The 21,508-nt window shown below is 34.1% G+C and overlaps 2 protein-coding genes across 2 annotated transcripts; one reads left to right on the top strand and one right to left on the bottom strand.

Moving 5' to 3' along the window:
* Window positions 1–425: 425 nt before the first annotated feature.
* LOC149184253 (uncharacterized) lies at window positions 426–806 on the bottom strand. The gene has a single exon (XM_089415284.1). It carries the CDS (start codon window positions 804–806, stop codon window positions 426–428), a length of 381 nt encoding a protein of 126 aa, XP_089271410.1.
* A 349-nt stretch (window positions 807–1,155) lies between these two features.
* LOC149184252 (uncharacterized) lies at window positions 1,156–1,983 on the top strand. Its single transcript, XM_089415283.1, has one exon. The coding sequence runs from the start codon at window positions 1,156–1,158 to the stop codon at window positions 1,981–1,983; it is 828 nt and encodes a 275-aa protein (XP_089271409.1).
* The last annotated feature ends 19,525 nt before the right edge of the window (window positions 1,984–21,508 follow it).

The following is a 21,508-nucleotide window of genomic DNA, read 5'->3' as shown; positions in this document are numbered from 1 at the left end:
AGATGAAATTTAGTTTTTTAATTTAAATTTTTTTTAATAAAAATAAAAATTTCCATAATAATATATGTATGATATGTACACATATTATTATTAAAAAAAAAAAAAAAAAACTAACCATTTGTTTAAGATATTGAAAAAAAAAATTAAAAAAATAATTAAATTTTTGGGTTTTCCTGGGAGCTGATTACCCCTGAATTGATTGCCACAATATGAAAATCGCTAGCATGTTCCTTCAGAATCCTTCATCGAGGCCGCACCAAAAACCATTTCATGACGGAAATATCAACTTGTCAATTTCTTTTCTTTTGGCAATCCAAGCCTTTTCAGGGTTTGACTGCTTGCTGGATTCAGAAAAAAGAATTAACAAAGAAAAATTATTTTTCCATATTGCCAAAAAAAAAAAAACAAAACAAAAATCCCGTCGCTCAAGATTTTTTTTCATTGGCTAAGCTACGAGGTATGCCAACAACATAGACAAGATTTCTTTGAATGACACGAACATCACTAAGATTCTTATGTGATTCAGCTACTTTTGCCTTTGATTTATGAGACTTATGCTTCTTTTCAAAAGTAATGTCTGTCAATCTCTCACGACTCACAGGCATCTCAATTACCTTTTCCTTGTTGTATGGTTCCCAACAAGCTGGGCAATGCCTGTCCTTCTCTGCCATATCCATTATGTGATGCCAGCACCACACACAAATCTCATAGCCACATTGGCAAGGTTTTAATTGCTTATCTGTTGGATCCATTTCCTCGGCACAAAGCAGGCACACGTTGTCTGGATTGTCACTTGCTTTCTCCATGTCTAACTTTGTATTTAGGATCTCTGTGACTAATTTCTCAGCCAAACGCTCTCAAATTCCTTTGAACGATGAAACCAACAACATATGCAGAAGGAGGGTTTTGAGAGCCCGCGAAGGAATTTTATTTTATAAGTGTTCGCAGTTCTTATTTGATGGTGGGGTGATTTTTTTGCTACTGGTTTTGGTGGGTATTTTGTCTGGATCTTTCTCTTCCTGCTCTTCTCGTTCACGTGCACAAGATCCAAAATATCAGTGATTATTTTCCTATTTTAGCAAAGCCCGGTGTCATTCGACTTCACGGCCTGCCAGAGAATTATCAAATGAAGTATTACTTTTACCATATCCTCTCATGACAGATCGGTCATGGGGAACGACTCCGAGCCTGCAAAGATTCCGAGAAAACGATCTTTTCCCTCTGGGTTGTGAAGTGATCTCGATGGAGAACGATACTGCTGCCAGCAGTGGCATGAATATAAGGTTTCTTATCAACAAGGAAAGTGGGAAGATATTGTTTGCAGAAGCCGGTAAGGATTTTGTCGATCTTTTCTTTACCTTGCCAACGAGTTCTGTCATGAAATTACTTTCACCCCCAAATTTTGCAAAGAGATTCAGTTGTCTCACCAACATTTACAACAGTGTAAACAAGCTCCACTCCATGTTTATGAATGCCGATAAATCCCGCCTGCTAGAGCCTAATGTTATGTCTGCCGACTCTAATGAACTCCTTAAAGTACAGTCCTCTCCCACCAACTATTACGTTTGTGGTGCTCAGCTTCATTATGGTGGTAGTACGCACCATATGACCACTCAGGTGGGTGGGCACTGTGCTTGCGGCCAAGCGATGAATTACCCTGTGCAATTACAGAATCCCTGCAACGCAGTTAACAGCAATGGCGGAGGAAGCAGCGGGGGAGGTTATGTGAAGGAGACAGTTACTTTCATAATCACCGACGAATTGGAGATCTCTCCTGCCTCAACCATCACCAGCTTTAACTTGCTGAACAAGTTCAAAGTCCAAAATCTGTCGAATCTGGTGGAAAGAAATGCAAATGTTGGTCCTGATGAGGCACTGAGGCTGCTTTGGGCTTGTCTGGCTTCAACCACTCCTTTGGACGGCGGTGATGGAATTATAACCTTCCCGAACAATGGCCGTAGAGGTCTGGAGATTCGCATGTAACAAGATAAAATGGCGCAATCCGGGGAACAGCCTAATGAAGCCACGGTTCCTCGCCCTGCTGATTCTCATAGATCTATACCAATGTCATTTCTCATGAAAACCTACCGGCTTGTCGATGATCCGAGCTTGAATGACATTATTTCATGGAACGAAGACGGTACTACGTTCATCGTTTGGCGGCCTGCGGAATTCGCCGTGATTTGCTGCCCAATTACTTTAAACACAACAAGAGCTTCTGGAAATGTATGGAAAATGAAAATAGCATTGCTTCCGGAGGTTGAAGCCGTTGCGGCCACCGAAGATGCAGACAATCGAATTGAGTTGATTGTTCATCACAAAATTTGCAATTACAAAGGCTTTGCATGTGGAAAGCCATCAACCCTCCAAATGTCATTTTGTGTTATGCTTTTCCATTTTTAGTTTAATTTTGTTTTGTATTTATTGTAAAATATCATATTTATTTATATTTGGGATTTGTTTTGTATATATTTAGTTATAATTTATTAATGATTGATATGTTTTATATTTAGTTAATATTTGATTTATATTAATTATGATTGTATGATTGTATTAACTATATTAATATATTAATACATTAATATAATATGATTGTATTAAGATATTAATTATATTAATATATTAATATGATTGTATATTAATATATTAATATATTAATATAATTGCATTAAAACTATATTAATATATTATGATTGTATTAATATATTATCTTTTGTTATAAAAAAAAATAATAATTAACAATTGTTGTTTAGAAGTATTTAAAAAAAAAAAAAAGAGTAAACATTGGCATGTGAAGGGTACTGGGATAAAACAAAATTTTGGGAGCATGAAAATTGAGAGAATCAGGGGAATTACAAGAACAGGATGAAAAACTTTGGAGGCATGAAAATTGAGAAAATCATGAGAACAGGATAAAGAAATAATAAAAAAAAATAAAAAACACAAACAAACAAACAAACAAACACACTTTTCACAAAATTCACGCAGGCTTGAAAATAAAGAATGGAACATTTGGAAGCATAATTTGAAAGAACATTTGGTGGATTGTTTAAATGCTGAGTAATTTGTTTAGAGTTGGCAAATTGATATTGTTGTATGCTTTTATAACGTACTAATCTGCAGGATACAACAAATCTATGATGCCCAACTTTTAGCCATGCACAGAAGTCAGCTCACACAAACAGGGAGTATTACTTTTCCTGGTTATTTTCAAAAATGGATCGATATTAATATCATGATTAAGTCAATTTTAACACTTTCTTTGTCCTTAATTTGTTTTATTTGGTATGAAATTTTTTCATAAGAATCATGAAGAAACTAGCCATTTCTTCTAGAGCACACTTATGTTTTCTTTGTACCAAGTTTTTTTACAGATTACAGGATAATCAAGTGATCATAAGGAGATTACATTGTGACGACAATTGGTCTTCCAAAGACTAAGTCATGACAGATTCTAAAGACAAATCCAACTCTACAACCACTCCTTTGTGACTTCCTTTTTGCAAAAGATTTTCAATTCCACCTATTGTCAAACCATAAAGCATGACCTTTCCATATCCATTTTTCACAACAAGAGTTCTTATTCATACACCATGCATTTCCTTATTTGCATTTTCCATGTCATTACCATTCCCCTTCATTTCCGCAATAAAAACTCTGCTTGAGTCAAAGTTCTAGAGTCTAAGTATGATTAAAAAACACCTAGAGGCTTGCATGCCTTATTGGCAAGTACTCTTGCCAATGAACAATGGGAGTACATTAATATCCCTTGTTCGTTGGATCTTGTAGGTGACTCGACCACGAAAAATTTATTCGTACCTACAAAGATGTGTTAGGCATCCTGACTCCCATTGGAATCAATGGTGGGAGCTCTTGTGTTGGCTAGGGGCATTCATTAACGACCACTAAGTCAACAACTTCTTGCTATGTTCGACATCGACACATTTAATCACATAGTAAGATTTGTGCCATCGAGCGTTGAAGACTTGAAGACCCATATTTTGTAGCAGATGAAGCCAATTTCTTTTCATTGTTTTTCAGTTTGCCATCACTTGAGGACAAGTCAATCAATAAGGCTGGGAGGGAAATGTAACTTATATATTTTATATACCTTCCAAGCCTTATAGATTTTCAGCCATATTCAGCAGACTCATCATATTCATCATCCAGCAGCAGATACAACTTTCAGCCATGTTCAACAGACTCCTCAGATTCAGAGGATCTAACAGCCGATACGACAATACAGATCCATCTTTCATCCACAACTTGAAGAAGCAGCTTCAGAGCAGAATTGTGGCAGCTGAACATGCATGATTCATCCACCATTTTCCCAACCAAGTAAGGAAGACCATGAACAAAAGTTTTTGCAACCACACGTGCACAACTCTCATCCATTTTGGAAGGGTAAGTTAAGGTATGATATTTTCTAACTTTTAACCATTAAATTCCTTGAAAAGTTAGAATAATAATTTTTGGAAAAACTTCACTTCCTTTTTCCTTGCTTTCCCCATTTCACATAATTACCCAGATCATCCGTTTAAGGGGAAGGATACATCCACATTCATATATCACATTCATATAACATCCACATTCATATATCACATTTTTAACCCCACTTACCTTCAAAAGATATTCACTATTACATGAGCATACAAATGGCTTTGTCAAAGTATTTAAAAGTTAATTGGATGCCAACACACTCATGGTTGTTACACAAGAACCAACCATGACGCATTCCAACAAAAATACTCTGCCACTATTACATGAGCATACAAATGGCTTTGACAAAAGTATATGAAAGTTAATTGGATGCCAATAGAATCATGGTTGTTACACAAGAACCAACCATGACGCATTCCAACAAAAATACTCTGCAATAAAAATCACATTATCAATATGCAAAGATCATACATTGAATGCAACAAACAAAATATGGTTGAAACACAAGAATCAACCAACTTGTAGTTCATCAAAATAACACTTTGCAAAAGTTAAGTAAATGATATCATGCAGAGTTTAAGCCAAAGCTCAAAAAGTAATGTAATAGATTGCATGAGGACATGCAATACCATAGATTGCATGAGGACATGCAATACCATAGATTGCATGAGGACATGCAATACCTTGAGTTTGGGGGAGATGTTGGGCCCCAAAATAGTCCCTATTTTCACTCCATTATTCACACATATCTTCACATTTTACCTTCATGTCACCTCCATTCCACCTCCATATCATTACATTTAGCTCATTATTGGGTTATAACAATGCTTTTCCAAAGTTTATTAATTCTTAACATTTTTAAGTGAATTTATTGCTAAACTTTAGAAAATAAGATGCTTATACTTATACCTAAGAATTAGAATGAGTTTTTTGACTTGTGTAGGCACAAAGGAAGCTTCCAGGGCATCTTTATGTGGCCTTGAATGATCAAATTCGAATTTGATAAGATAAGCCTCATGGAAAAGATCATGGAGAAAATCATGGACCTCATGGAGGAGATCATGGAGGATAGGGTTATGTGTCTAGATGGTTGAGAAATGTATGGAACTAAAGAGAGATTAGTGGATCATCATTATGAGTTTGTTATCTCATCTCATTGTATAAATAGGAGTACCTCTTCCATTCCAAGGGGAGGACTCTTGGAGCATTGTATCCAACTTATGATGGCATAGAATAAAGCTTCATTTTTCATACATTTCAATTATGTAGTTTTATTTCCATTATGTAGTTTTTAGATATAAGTTTCCTTAATGTAGTATATGGAATAATTTGTCTTGTTCTTAAGAGAATTGAGCTCACTCTAAAAGGATGAGAGAAACATGTTATTTCATATTAGATCTTCTTTCATTTAATTGCTTAGATGTTTGATGTTTGAGGATTTGTTTGAGATTGATGAATGAGTTTTAAATTAGAATCTTATCAGCATATGAGAGAACAACCAAGGGTCTAAGTTAGGCTCTCTCTCCATTTGATTTGCATGATAATTAAAATTCATTCTTTTGCTTTTATGTTTCAAGTATCATATAAGGAGATAACCAAGAGTCTAAGTTAGGCTCTCTCTCCATTGATTTATATGGTAATTGAAATTCATTCTTTTGTGCTTTTATGTTTCAAGTCATTTCATTTCTTATGCGTATGAATGAATCATAGTTTAGCTTGGATTAGTACATGAGAGGACAATCAAGAGACTAAGTTAGTCTTTCTCTCTCTACTTGAATCTGAACAACAATTAAGTTCATTCTCTTGTCTTCATTTCAAGTTTCTAGTTTTTATGTAATCAATGATTTCTCTATGATATTGTAGGGAAGGACAACCAAGACCTCCTTAGTTAGGAGCCTCTTCCCTTGCATATTATATTGAATCATAAATTATTTAGTTAGACATAGAGTTAGTTGCCTACTCTTGCATATATTTTGCTGGCATCATCACAAGCTCATGAGTTCCCCTGGTCGATAGTTTAATGCAGAAATTTAAGCCCAATAAATTGCCCAACAACGGGGTTTGCACCCTATGAACTAGTTGATGGGAAGAAGGCTTTTCTATCAATAGAATTTGAGTTCAATACACTAATGATGGTAGCTCAGATGGACCTAGACCTCAGACATGCACAGAAGGAAAGATTACTCTAGCTCAATGGATTGGATGAACAAAGATTGCAGGCCCTTCTCCACACAGAGGTAGTTTAGCTTCAGAGGAAAATACGGCATGAAAAAAATATCAAGGAGAAGAAATTCCAAGAGGGAGATTGGGAACTACTCTATGATTTAAGGTATAAAATGTTCAAAGGCAAGCTAAGGACAAGATGGCTGGGACCCTACACTGTGGAAAAATGCAATGAAAATGGTTCGGTTCATCAGAACCATTGATGAGGAAGCCATCCCCACGCTTGTCAATGGACATAAGTTGAAAATTTACAAGAAGCCCCTCTCTAAGCGAGATTTCATTGAAGATCTGAATAAGACAGTGATGCTATTGGAGCATGTATTAGCCTCCACTTCACCCACTCACTGAAGAAACAAAAAATAAGGACTCAAGTCAACACCTCCATCAGGTGCTTGACTCCCATCATTGGGTTGAAAACCTCTTCTGAGGCAGCCCAGTGATGCCAAAAACAAAGAAAAAGACAATAAGATCCCTGGGTGAAAACCTCCCTTGGAGGAACCAAGGGAAAGAAATTAGCCAAAAAACCTCCTTGAAGCACCCTAGTTGTTTTCAAAAAAAAAAGGAGGAAAAGAACAAAAAGAAAATTGAATTTTAATGTGCATTGCAGGTTTGGAGGAGCACCACAGGGAGAAAGAGAAGATGCCACAAAGTCTTGATACTCACACCAGCACCTATTTCATCTCCTCGACACTCTTCTCCCTCATTTCTAATCTCTCTTCCACCAAACTGTGCTCTTTTTTTAGGAACTGTGTGTTCTACAAGAGGCCCTGTGTTTTCTACAGGAGGCTCCTATAGGAATTTCAGAGTGCCTGAAATGGTTCCAAAAAGTAGTTTGAGGGGTTGGAAAGCTTTATGAAGAACATGTAAACCCTCCTACATCTGTCAACCCTCCTTGACATCCATTCCACACCTGCATCACATCATCATCATCATCATTTTTTTCCTTCCTGTCACAGAAAATCATAGAAAACTAGTTTTTAGTAAAAAGAAAAAAAACAAAAATAAGAGAGGAAGAAACACTTCAAATCTCACCTACAGCCTACCTAGTACCTCTCCATCTCCATCAGAATCACTGGCATCATCCTCACAGCCCCAGGACAGAAATAAACTGAAATTTCAAAGGGAGGAGTAGCTACAGGAGCTCCTGTAGGAATTCCTGTAGTAGCTAATCCCATTAAAATCAAGCCACAATAGCATAAGAAGTGAAACCATGAGGACTAAAGGAGACATCTGAAGCTTGTATCTAGCTAGAGGATACCTGCATAAGACAAACAACCACACATCAGGGAACAGAGAGCATGCAGTAAGGGAATACAAGCATGCATCAGTAAAAGGAGCTAGAATACCTCACATCACATACATTCGACTTACAGGTAAGTGACTAACCTGCTCCTCTGTTTGCATTTGTGTAATTGAAAGATATACATGATCAAATGAGATGGCTGAGGTTGAACAAGAAAAGGTGGCCAATTAACTTGGCTACCTTCATCTAGTTGACTGCACTCATCTGAAGATGTCACCCATACGTGTGCATAGTCAACTCAGAGAAGGATACCAAGGATAGGTAGTGGAGGGTATGAAAACTCCGATGAAATGATAAGAGGATTGTGGGAAGAAACCATGATGAAAAGGTAGGTGGGGACCAATGGTCCAAATATGGCCAACGTACATTTCTACCAGCTCACCCACATCACCGGAAATATCTAAAAGAAGTAATAAGTACTCTCCTCGAAGCACTCTCACAACCTTTTCTTTCATTCTATCCTCATCCACTTAGCTACAACAAGATCCTTATCACCCCATAGCCTCAAAACCATTTTTCTCCATCGCTCTCATCCATCCTCTTGCTATTAGCATTCTACAAGAGCATTTATAGTTTCTACAGGAGCACCTAGCGCAGTTCTATAGGAGGGGCAGTGAGCGGTTTTTAAGGAGAAAACATGGTTTTTTTGCTTGATTTATGGCTTGAGGAGGTAGGTTCCATGCATACCCACATTGATTATCAATATGTGCAAGGAATTTTATTATTTTAAGGGGGAATTGAGTCCATAGAAGAAGAGGAATTACATAAATGAAATTTGTATGTTTTAAAAAAAAACACAGTTTTCCTCTGTTTTCCCGTTTTCTTTAAAATTCTTGTCTCTGTCTCTACAATTGGTGTTCAAAAGGGGTATAAGAACAATGATAGGAGGATTAATGAGGAAGGATCCCAGTAATTCAACCAGGCTCCATGAACATCCCAGGTAGTAGCCATATTCACCAGGGCAAATTGGATGACATGTTTTGAGAAATTCTTAGGGTTTAATGAGGAAGTTGCTCAGGAATTTGCCCTTTCTTTAGTCCCTCACTCAAGAACTCATGCCACTATCACTTTTAGAGGTATTTCCATGGAAATAACCCTATAATTTATCAGTAGGATTACTACCCTTCCTCTTGGATTACCTTGGAGCAAAGATGAAAAACCAATTGGACAGGCTGCTAAGAAAAACTTCTTCCAAAACAATGAACATCATGTAGAAGACAAAAATGGCATTAGAATGACAAGAATACCCTACCCTTGGGATGAGGTTAGTTACCAAATCATCAAATATGTTTCTTGTGAAGGGAGTACTAGAATAGTCTATGGCTACCATTTTAGAATCTTCCATGAGTTGAGATATGGCATGGACACTACAACACCCTAGAAACTTGGCATCCCCTATTTCCTCCTGCAGCCCATCATAGACTCCAAAGATAAGTTTAAGGCATGGAGTCCAGTTCAGCTGGCTCACCATGGGTTAATCAAAATTTTGGTGGAAGAAGCCCTCCATACATTCACAATCCCCGTAGTATGGGAAAGTTTCTGAAAAACAACAACAGAAGATGACATAAAGACCCTCACCTATGATATCAGTTCTTCTGAGAGTGAGGAGGAAGAGCAGAAAGGGGGAGAAGGAGAAGAAACTAAGGAATAAGAAGGGGAGAAGAAAGAAACCAAAACAGAGTAGGGCGAAACAAAACAAACAGAGGCAGAGCAAAAGACAGAAGGGGGAGAAAAAAGGGGCAGAAAATACAGAAGTGTCTCCTAAGGCCCTAGAAGGAGAGGTAGCAGCTGCTCTCAGTGCCCTCAGCACTCCATTTAAACCAAAACAAAAGAGGAAGAGGTAGACCTCAATGTATTTCAGGGCTAGGAAGAGCATGAGGATCACTTCCTTAGTGAACTTTGGTTGACCGGTGGGGCATAGATCAGGGAGAGAATGTGATGGCTGATAGGCTGACTTGCTGTGAGAAGATATCTGTTGCAAAAGAACTGATAGTCAAACAATGAGATCAAGCAAGCAAGGAAATTAAGTACAAAAAAGGCAGAATTTTGTATCAAGCTAATCTAAATTATGAGCTATGGAAAGAAATGCAGAAAAATGCTACAAGGAGAAAAAGCATGGAAAAAGACTTATTACAAAGGCAAAAATGAGCATGGTGGAAGAGATCTAAAGAAAAACATTAACCTTCTAACAAACTTGAAAACACTTGAAATCCTATGGAGAAGGAAAATTTGTGTTTTTGGGGCAGCAAGAGGGTCTTTGTCTCAGTTCATGGTCCCAAAGGGAGGAAAAGAAGCCAAGGCACTGTTGCTAGCCTTTTGAATCTTCTCTCTATCACTGCATAACCTGCTATCAAAAACACAAATGAATGCAAACTACTAAACCAGAAAAATAACCTATTCTTGACCAAGAAAGAAATTCATCTAACAACAACTAATCCATAAACTAAAACAAAGCATATAAATACAAACAAGAGGAGCTTGGCTGCTTGGATTGGGACCTAACTTAAGAGCTTCAGTCCTATGAGGTAACTCAGTGCTAGCTCAAAAAGAATCTCATCTTTTATCAAAATAGTAATAGGATTACATGAAACTGTCACCAAAAGTAAGCTTGAAGCTGAGCAGAGTTTTACAATAGCAAAAGTATAACAAAAATTCAACAAAAATTTGACCATAGTGAGGCACTAGGACTTTCTACTTATCAAATAATGGGTAATTATATGGGCTCATTTTGCCTCCTAACATTGTTAAATCAACCATTCTCTTAGCTTATTGCATGTTTTTTTATTACATTTATGTTATGGAGTGAGTTGCGTTAGTTATGTTGCCATGAGGTCAATATGTGTTTAATGCATAATTTTGTTGAATTTTGAAGACAATTTCAAAGATTCAATGGAAAATTGGCGGCAATAATTTGAAGTGGACAAAGGAGAGGATTTATAGTAGGGAATCCCCCTCATTTATTACTCCCCACTTCGAATTCCCCTTCATGTAGCTCAGAGCACAAACAACCAAATCAATGCACTAAGAGGCAGCTGAGCAAGTGGAGGATAACTTATGTTTATCTCGAGTTTTGGGAGCCAAGCCTCCCTGATTTTAAGGAAGCTGTTGGGAGCTTCAGTTGTATAAGTAGAGAGGCATAAGGCCTCACTAGGGTCAAATTTTTGATGATTTGTTGTTGTACTTTTGCAATTGTAAAACTTTGCTCAACTTCAAGCTTACTTTTGGTGACAATTTCATGTAATCCTATTACTATTTTGATAATAAAGATGAGATTTTGTTTGAGCTAGCACTGAGTTACCTCAGAGGGATGAAGCTCTTGGGTTAGGGCCCAATCCAAGTAGCCAAGATCCTCTTGTTTGTATTTGTATGCTTTTTTTTAGTTTATGGTTTAGTTTTTGTTAGATGAATTTCTTTCTTGGTTAAGAATAGGTTGCTTTTGGTGACTTAGAAGGTTGTTTCCATTTGTGTTTCACATAGTAGGATAAATAGTGATAGAAATAAGATTCAAAAGGCTAGCAATAGTGCCTTGGCCTCTTTCCCTCACTTTGGGACCATGAATTGAGGCAAAGGCCCTCTTGCTGCCCCAAAAACACAAATTTTCCCTCTCCATAGGATTTCTAGTGTTTGTAGTTTGTTGGAAGGTTAATGCTCTGCTTTAGATCTCTTTCACCATGCTCATTTCTGTCTTTTCAATAAATCTTCTTCCATTTTTTCTCTCGTTGTAGCATTTTTTAGCATTTCTTTCCATAGCTCATATTTTAGATTAGCTTGATGCAAAATTATGTTTTCTGATGTACTTAATTTCCTTGCTTGCTTGATCTCATTGTTTGGCTGTCAGTCCTTTTGTAGCAAATCTCTTCTCACAGTAGGTTAGCTTATCATCCATCACATTCTCTCCCTGATCTATGCCCCACCGTTTGTCCAAACTTCACCTCAAATATGCCTTAGTTTTCTGCCTTCTCCCATATGATTTCTCCTTCTCTCCTGATCATCTTTCCCTCTCCTAGTGATACATGGTGGACCCTAGGCGCCCTAACACATCACCCAAACCTTCATATACCCTTTCCATCCACTCTCACACCTTCAAAACCTTCAAAACTGCTCTCGGCATCCTCCTGTAGGCCTCTTGTAGATCCCCTATGCCCTCCTGTAGATTTTCCTGTAGGCTTTCTTTTGTAATACGAGTGTGGGAAAAGCTTTTAGAAGGCTACCCGAGACCTCCTAGGACCAATCCAAACCATCCTACATCTCCTCAAACCCAAAAATCACCCTTCATACACAATAAAATACATCCATGTCAATTTGACATAAAAATATATAAAAATCCTAAATGATGTTTTTTGCTCATTTACTTCTAGAAATAGCTTGAGTAGATGTTGTTTACTTCCTTGAGTAGGCAATGGATTTCCTTTCATGGTTTTCATAGTGCTTTCTACAAAAGTAGGATTAGTTGGTTAAGTAGGGTTTGCTAGGTTTACTTTACAGTTCAGTCTATTTCCTTTTTGCAATTAGGGTAGCCTCTGTAAGGTAAGCTTTCCTTTCTTTCATCACATATAGAGATTTTTCTGAATCCATAGAAGTTGGCTTGAGCTCCTAGTGATCTTGCGCCAACTAACCAAGTGACAGCTTGCAGTAAGAACTAGTACTTGTGCATATAGCATCGTCGCTTCCAAGTTTCTTGCGAACTACCGGTTTGATAAGAGTGAAGTAGACAACCCAGGAGTTGCAGCATTATTATTGCAATACTGGTGCTCACTAGGGTGCTATTATCTACCAAGGAATTTTCACTTACACTAGAGTACCGTTACGCAAAGGCCAGATTTGTAGACCCGATTTCATAAATTTTGAAGATAGAGAAGGAATCTAGCAAGTGTGGCATTTCCAAGATAAGTCCTTCAGTAGCTAAGGCACCCAAAAGGGTTGTCATTACAAATCTCAATTTTTTTTAGGGTCAATTAAAGAGCAACAACATTGAGACTGCTATACATATTGGTGGTATAAAAAGGTTTTCGTTCTGTAATTATAAGTGGAACACATGGTTTTGGTATATCAGGTTCAGTAATCCTCAGAAAGGAGTTATAGTCTTGGATTCTAGTATCCAAAGAGATGCATTGGAATTTAAAGAGCCTGGAAATGGTTAGGGTTTGAATAGGTCAATTATGACCTTATTGTCACATAGGTAGAAAACCATTTTAATTCCATGCATTGTAGGAACAAAAACATCCAAAAAAGGATTTCATAAATGGGGTTATAACTTATATGTGTTGAATATTCAAGAAATTGGCTATTATAGAGAATATTTGGTCATCCGTAAAGGCTATAATAAAAATATAGTGAATCTTTAATGCAACTTTGTAAGATCATTTATGATGATAGTTTTTTCAAAACAAGTCAAGATGCCAATGGGCCTATCTAGAAAAATTGGAAATAGTCCTAAATGCCATCCTTCCTCAAGTAAAAGACCAAATAAGTTTGTAATAAGATCCAACCTTTTATTTTCTCTTGCACATAGGCACAATAGAAGATGGTTTTTCTAGGACATGGAAATCAAGTGAGTTCAAATATGTCAGGGAAACTGGAAGCCTACTATTTCATTACATTCATAGTGTTGGGAAGACTAATTATCAAGCATAAAATAGTATAAAAAGATGTACTTTGGTATACAAGACTTTTGGATGGTTGTTGCATGGCCTAAAAAGAAAAATAAATCAAGCATGCTTTATGGAAATGAAAGATACAAAGGGCTCAGAATGATTCTAGATGCCATGGGGCATATTTGGAAAGTTTGGAAGTAATCCTATGGGAAATTCTTCTCTAAGCATAGGATAAAAGGACAATATGGTAAGACTCATTCCTTGATATTATATTTGTAGAGGGTTAATAGAAGATGGCTTGACTAAGACAAGGAAATATAGTGAATTAAATTTTTTTAGGGGAACTACAAGGAAACTCTTTTATTAAAGCCATGGTGATTGTGTGGATGATTCTCAAGAATACCCTAGCACATAAAGACATATAGAATTCATCACACATGAATTTTGATTGGTTTTTACATTATCTAAAAGACATATCTCATGCAATTTCAAGACAAGTTGGACGTTCCGAAACTAGACTTCTGTAGATTGTCACATTCTATTTGTTCCTCCTCTTCATAGGAATTTGGATATTTAATGGAGAGAACTATTGAGGAAGATTTACAATATTTTCTAGACATTGAGGAGGTAAAGGAGACTCATCACTCTACCTAAATTTTTCCTTTACGAAATATTGTTGAGAATAAATGCAACCCTCTTCCAAGAAAAATCTGTCACACCAGACATGTTCTTCTATAAATTTTAGGCAACATATAATTACTAATTACAGGTGAAAAAACCAAGATAGGCAAGAGATATTTCTAATGTGGATATTTCTTAATGTATAACTTGTGGCCTTTTCAATGGGACCACTCAAGAAAATCCAAGACCTAGAGAAGCAAAAGGTGTTCTATAGTTATAAGAGTCTCACAAACTCTTTTATGGGCGTGGTATAAGAAGGGGTCCTATATTATGATAATGCTACTGAGGTACGAGCTGCCAAATTTATGATGACACTAACACTAGAAGAAGGTTTGAGTCAGCTACAATTTTTTAGGGATTACAAACGAGTTATTTGTAGGATGAGGGACTTATTCAAACTTAAAATCTAAACTTACAAGGTGATACTCACAAATGCTAGATATGAATGCTACATTTCACTCATTTGCATCCTATCATGTGTTTAGGGAACATGATCAAGCATGTTGTAAGCCTCATGACCCTTTGCATATTGATAGGTAGAGAGAATATGTTGAAGAAGCTCTTCCCCCATGACATATTTACTATTAACTTTACTCTTTAAGAGATTGTAATAATGCATTTTTTGTTAGAAATCAAGATGCTTTGAATGGATGAGTGATTTTAGCACACTGATCTATTCAAAATAAAGCATAACGTATAATGTGATTACACTCTTTAAAAGATACATGATATTGGGAAAGATATCATAAATTCTCAGTGGCGATGCCCCCAGTTGATGTTGGACAAGTTATCCTAGCTCCATAACAACAATGTCCCCATTCATGGGTGTCATTTCAACATGTATCTTATTAATTCAAGGAATGGAAAATGATACGATATTTACAGTGGGAAAAAAAATAATTGTAAGAAAAAAAAATACGGTTGCAAAACAAATACAGGGCATGTAACTATTAGATTACTTGGCCACCATAACCTTCATGTCTGGCCACTTACTCAAATGTAGGAGCTGCATCTCCTGGATAACATACCAAATTTTTGAAACACCTATGTGGAGATAGTTTAGACCATGCACATCATGCTCCTCCACATGCCAAGAAAACGAATTGAACAATATGTAAATATAAACCATTGGTGAAGTAACTCTGGGCACCTCATCGGGCATATAACAAAGCAATGACCCTTGTGATCGTGAGGAAATCTACATATTCCAAGCAGTGTTTGAGAGGTCTAAATATGAATTCTAAGAGCCAAATTTTTGCGTGTTTTTCCTTTGGTAATGTACTTTTCTATCATGTTGTGGAGATGATGGTGGGGGAAATTTCTCATTGGGTTCCCCAAGGACAGTTCCAAGGATATCATTGGCATCCTGTACAATAATAGGTTTATCATTAGTTTCCCTCCAGAACAATATTTCCACCACCAGAGGAGCATCGTCACTTGAGGATTTTATTCTAGATCTTTCGAACACCTTTTCCTTGGCCTCAAATTGTTCTAGTATGTAGGTCTCCCCACTCTCCCATATTGATTTTTTCACCATGCTTTGCAGAGGGCCTCCTTTATTTTCCATGGGACTTCATCCTATTTGTTGTTGGCAAGTAGTGAATTTCACAAGATTGGTTCCTTTGTTAAATTCATTGGCATCTTTATAAGTGTTGGACCCCTGAGCATTTGGTGGTTCTCGTGTAACAACACCAAGTGTATCACTATTATAGTTGTCGCTTTGTATCTTCCCCAAATAATGATTCATATTTGCCATGACAACCCTCTTGGGTGCCTTGGGTATTGGAGAAATTACCTTCCAAATGTCGTACTAGATAACTTTCTTCTCTATCTTCAAAATTTACCCAATTGGGCCAATGAATTGAGCTTCTATGGGATGGTACTCTTGTCCCAATGGAAATTCCTTCAACCATGGCAGCACCTCAACATCGGCCATCTACAACCTAAATCCAAAAAATAATATTATTATCTATTCAATCTTATATTTCTAGATGAAACACCACAACAAGCCAAAAAAACAATACTATTATCGATTCAGTTTTATATTTCAACATGCAACACCACAACAAGAGATAGCACAAAAAAATATTTCGACTATTACCTTAAAATTATTCTCACTAAATTTTTGAAATAGAATACACAAACCAAACCATCATTAGCATCTAGGACTATAGAGCACATGTGAATCAAAATAATGTTTGTTTTACTATTAAACCTCATAACTTGTCTATATCAGTTTGAAACTCTTTTTCTTGTAACTTTTTTCAGAGAGAGTATAAAACTATTATATATTGTAAATGTATGCTCTATATTATATAAATTTGTTCTAGTTTTAACATTATAAAGGGATTCATAGATCCTTTTAGGAGGTCGTTGAATCTATCACCCTAAATTTTAATATTGCAAACTGATAAGAGGGTTTCTAAATTTTAACATTGTAGATGGAAATAGAGACCCATTTCTCTATAAATTTTAACACTATAAATGCCTTTTGCAGTGTTAAAATTTAGTGAAATGTAAAACTTTAGTATCAAAATCACAATTTCCCATTTCCGAAGTGACACGATTAAAAATGACTAGCAGAAAAGACTAATTCATATCATTGCTGTACTTATTTGTTGGTCATACTCTTATTCTTGGACTATAGTAGTCATTTACGTTAATTATTTTAATTTTGTCGCTTAATATCTAGTGATATGGTTTAGCCCTAGACTAAATTAGTGATTTAAGTTAGTCCTTTTTAGTTGAGTCACTTATTATCTAGCTGTATATTTTATCTCTAGACTAAATTAGTCATTTAAGTTAGTCTTTTTTATTTGGGTCACTAAAAATTGCTCAAATTTAGTAGTAATTCACTTGAAATAATTGTGGTCACTAATGTTTTTAGTCATGCATTCACTAATTTCTCATTTTGTACTTGTGAATATGGAGCCTATGGTTGGGTGAAAATTCCTTCTTCTATAGCCAATTTATTGACAACTTCTAGATAAAAAAAGTATTCATAAATGTGCCTACAAATTATTTAGAAATAATGTTGTTTATATCATGGATTTTATTACTTCTTATTTTGTTTAGATATATCTACATCACTAAATGATTAATTATTCCAACATAACTTAGCATTTTCATACATATGTTAGTTGATGAATAGAAGGAGGATGAGGAAAGTATTAAGAAATAAATTTGTAGTGGGATTAATGATTTTAATAATTACCTCATATCTTTAAATTGCACAAAGGGTATTTGGTATATTATTATTCAATTAATGGATTTATCGACTCATTCTAACGAATTTCTCTTATTATTCAACTTATGGAATCATGGCACCTAGTTTGTACCTATTTTTCCATTTCTTCTAGATCCTTTTGCTTTGCCCATTCTGTAAATTACAAGATTTTTGTTTAAAGTGTTATGGTTATGATTGGTTAGAACAATCTATCTTGTCTATGATACCATCATCATAAATTAGATGGTGCACATATAAGTCACCAAGTAGAAATATATTATGAATTAATATGTTTGTATCTTTGATCACCCTTTTCAATCTACCCATGATATTTGGGTTCAAATATTTTATATAAATCATCTATGGAATCATGTTTAAGTGAATAGAGTAAATTGGGAAAATATAAATGCATTTATCTGGTCCCTCAACCTTCAGAGACTATACAATATAATTTATTCATCCAAAGAAGTTATGGAAATTGAGAAAACAAAGTACTACATGTATTTATAAAATCTCAAACTTGAAAAATTTACGAAACTCAATTAAACTAATTTTGAGTCAAAGAAGTCAAGTACTTAGAGAGATTTTGATCAAAGAAACTAATATATAGTACATTTTTTAATAATGTCATAGTAAATATTCTAAGGTCGGCATGTGGTAATCTTTAAGCTTTTTGGGTTAGTGTTAGTATCATGGTTACGCTTTACTCCATAAACATTTTCTTTATTTGACTTAAAAATAGCTTCGAGTTTTTTTAATTTAAATATTAGGTCTTAGAATGGTCTTCACATTTCTTAAAGCATTAACTGTATAATTCATCAAGTCTCTCTAACCTATGGATGTAGAGGTAATTTTTATTCTAGTGAATAATTGCATTGGGCTTGATTGATATCTTGTGTGTATTTAAACATAAGGTTTCATGAATTTAAGCACAACGCAGAGAATTTATCCATAAACAATAAAACTAACATAATTAAAATGGGAAACTAAGCCACAAGGATTTCAGAAAACAAACTCACATGGACAAATACCTGCACTGAAATTCCAATCGCCATCCAAAACAAAATGTAGGTGTCATTAAAACCCTATTTACTAGAGCATCTAGAATCAGTGACATCGAACACTTAGAGGAAGAACATAACCACCTCTTCAAAGTATTCAAAAACAATGGTTACCAAGAAAACATAATCCAAAAAATGATTATAAACTCCAAAAAAAAAACTCAAAAAAGAACCCCTCAGGAAAACCCAAGAATCTCCTTACCCTATATAAAAGGAACCACCGACAAAATTGTTGGAATCCTCACCAAACATAACATCATGGTCACATTCACTCCCCCTAACACCCTAAAAAACATGCTTGATTCTGCTAAGGATTCAATTGACCCGAAAAATCACAAAGGAGTTTACTCTATCCCATGTTCATGTGGAAAGGTATATATAGGTGAAACAGGGAGATCAGTAGGCATAAGGATAAAAGAACACATAAATGACATCACAAAGAATAGGTCGGAAAAATCAGCCCTAGTAGAACACGCATAATCCTCACACTACATTTGCATAGAACATGCTAAATTAATTCACAAGGAAGATCATTATCTAAAGAGATGGGTGAAGGAAGCCATTGAAATAGAAAAATCATCAGGAAACATGAATAGAGATGACGGTCTTAAACTAAGTAGTTTATGAAAACCCTTACTAAGAATTAAATAAGATATAATTAATATTAATACCTAAAAATAAACTACATAATACATTAAAATAAAATGTAACATACATGTGTAAACCTAAATTAAAAATAGTAATTAATTAACCTATAAATAATATTCTTAATTAACATTAAGATAATCTACATTGAACGTTAACATATAACATAAAATATACACTACACAAAATAAAACTACACAAATTAACCTACACAATACGTTAGAATAAAATGTAACATACATGTATAAACCTAGATTGAAAACATTAATTAGTTAACCTATAAATAACATTAATAATTAACATTAGGATAATCTACATTAATCATTAACAAATAACATCAAATACCAATCGTTTATATAGTTAAGATCAATAACTTATAATTAACATTAATAATTAAAACTAAAAAATAAAAATAAAAATAAATAAATAAAATGACAATTTAAAATTCATTAAACAACAAACATATTATAACATTAAAATACAAAATAAAAATAAAAATAAATAAATAATAAATTTAAAAATCATTGAACGACACACACATTATAACATTAAAATATACCAAACCCTTATATCTAGTTCTGATTAATTAAATTAGGATATTAAATAGTCTTAATTTAGACATATTAGTAGTTAAACATATTAACAATTAAAACAAATAAACAGTCGACATTTATATTCTTATCATTAAACCATCAACTATCAACTATTAATAGCTCCATGCATCCACACTCTCTCTTCTTAAACTTGCAATTGACAACCTTAATGATAAGCTTACCTAGTTAGTCTGAAACATTGGTTTCAACAGAATAACAAATTCTTCCATGCTTCTCAATTGTCAACTCAACCAATCTATATAGAATCACTCTTTAACAACATTAAAATATACAATTCCTCATAGTTTAGTTTTGTTGAACTAGACAAATGTTATAATGATATATACATAGCATAATATGACTATTCTTGATACCTTTCCATAATCATTGATGCTTTATGAAAGATAATATTGCATACAACTAAGCTATCATCTAACAACTTCATATATACCTTAACTCAACGTATAAACCTAAATAATTATACAATGTAATTAAACTCGTTGTAACGAGCATAACAATACTTTTTCAAATTGGAAAACAAAGAACCAAAAATTTGCATACATTCCTAAAGCTAACAGATTTATAAAATTAAGCTAAATTAATTATAAACTTCATGATTCAAAATATTTGAATTATTTTAATATCATTTGAAAAATTTGAGCTACTTGAATTCTTATGTTAATGTCCTTTTTATAATTTCCTCATAAACCTTTGTCTCTTTGGTGGACGTAAACAGTTTGAACGTTGTTTTTATTACGTGATTAAGTGACACCATTTTCAAAATTTTTAAATTATTAGTGTAGATTGGGCTTAAAGTGACTGAAAAGAATTTTCAAATATTTGAAATTATCACTGTCGATTTACCTTAAACAAATATCTAATATGATTTGAGAGTGACCCAATTTTTTTTATGTAACCGTTTCTATATATATTTATAATTTCGTTTCTATTTATATTTATAATTAATTTCGTTTCTATTTATATTTATAATTAATTTCGTTTCTATTTATATTTATGGTTTAAATTACAGTGGTAAATTTTTTATAGAATATATTTATTAAAATGATTTTTTTTATTTTTATTTTTTTATTTTTTCTGGATGAATTACACACATTTTTTATTATTCTTATTAAAAAAGTACTTGATATTTTTTATTTTATTTTTTAACTTTCAATTAATTTTTATTTCTTTGAATATTAAATATTTATTATATACAACATCAAAATATTTACCTTTCATACATATTTATATATGAAGTTGAGATTCATATAAATTAGTTAATATATGTTTTCAAGTTAATATATGTTTTCAAATAATTTATTTAAATCTATTATTGAAATACTTTTGAAAAGTATAAAATTTATATATATAACTAATATTGCTTTTTTATTTTTAGAATATTAATTTTTATTTTGAAAATTTATCTCGAAAAAAAATAAAATTACACATCACCATGATACTTGTAAAATAAATCTCTCTACTTAATAAAAAAACCTCATCTAGTCCAATCTCAAATATAACTTGCGCATCAAATTCTATCCTCAGATGCCACGACTTCAAAAGATATTCAATATGAATTGTATCATCAACATTTTCGCGTATGTGTAGTTTTTGTAAACTTATAAATATTTTTCTACATCAAATTTGGGAAAACATTAAGTAAACTTTCTCGTAGTATAAGACTTTTCTTCAATCTTGAATTACATAGAAATAAATCTCATTAAATCTCATTAGTAAATTTT

Source organism: Pinus tabuliformis, chromosome 3_2 (assembly GCF_031772625.1).
Source record: "Pinus tabuliformis cultivar Carrire ecotype Pingquan chromosome 3_2, CPIR1, whole genome shotgun sequence".
Lineage (NCBI taxonomy): Eukaryota > Viridiplantae > Streptophyta > Pinopsida > Pinales > Pinaceae > Pinus > Pinus tabuliformis.
This window is presented reverse-complemented; position numbering and strand designations above follow the sequence as displayed.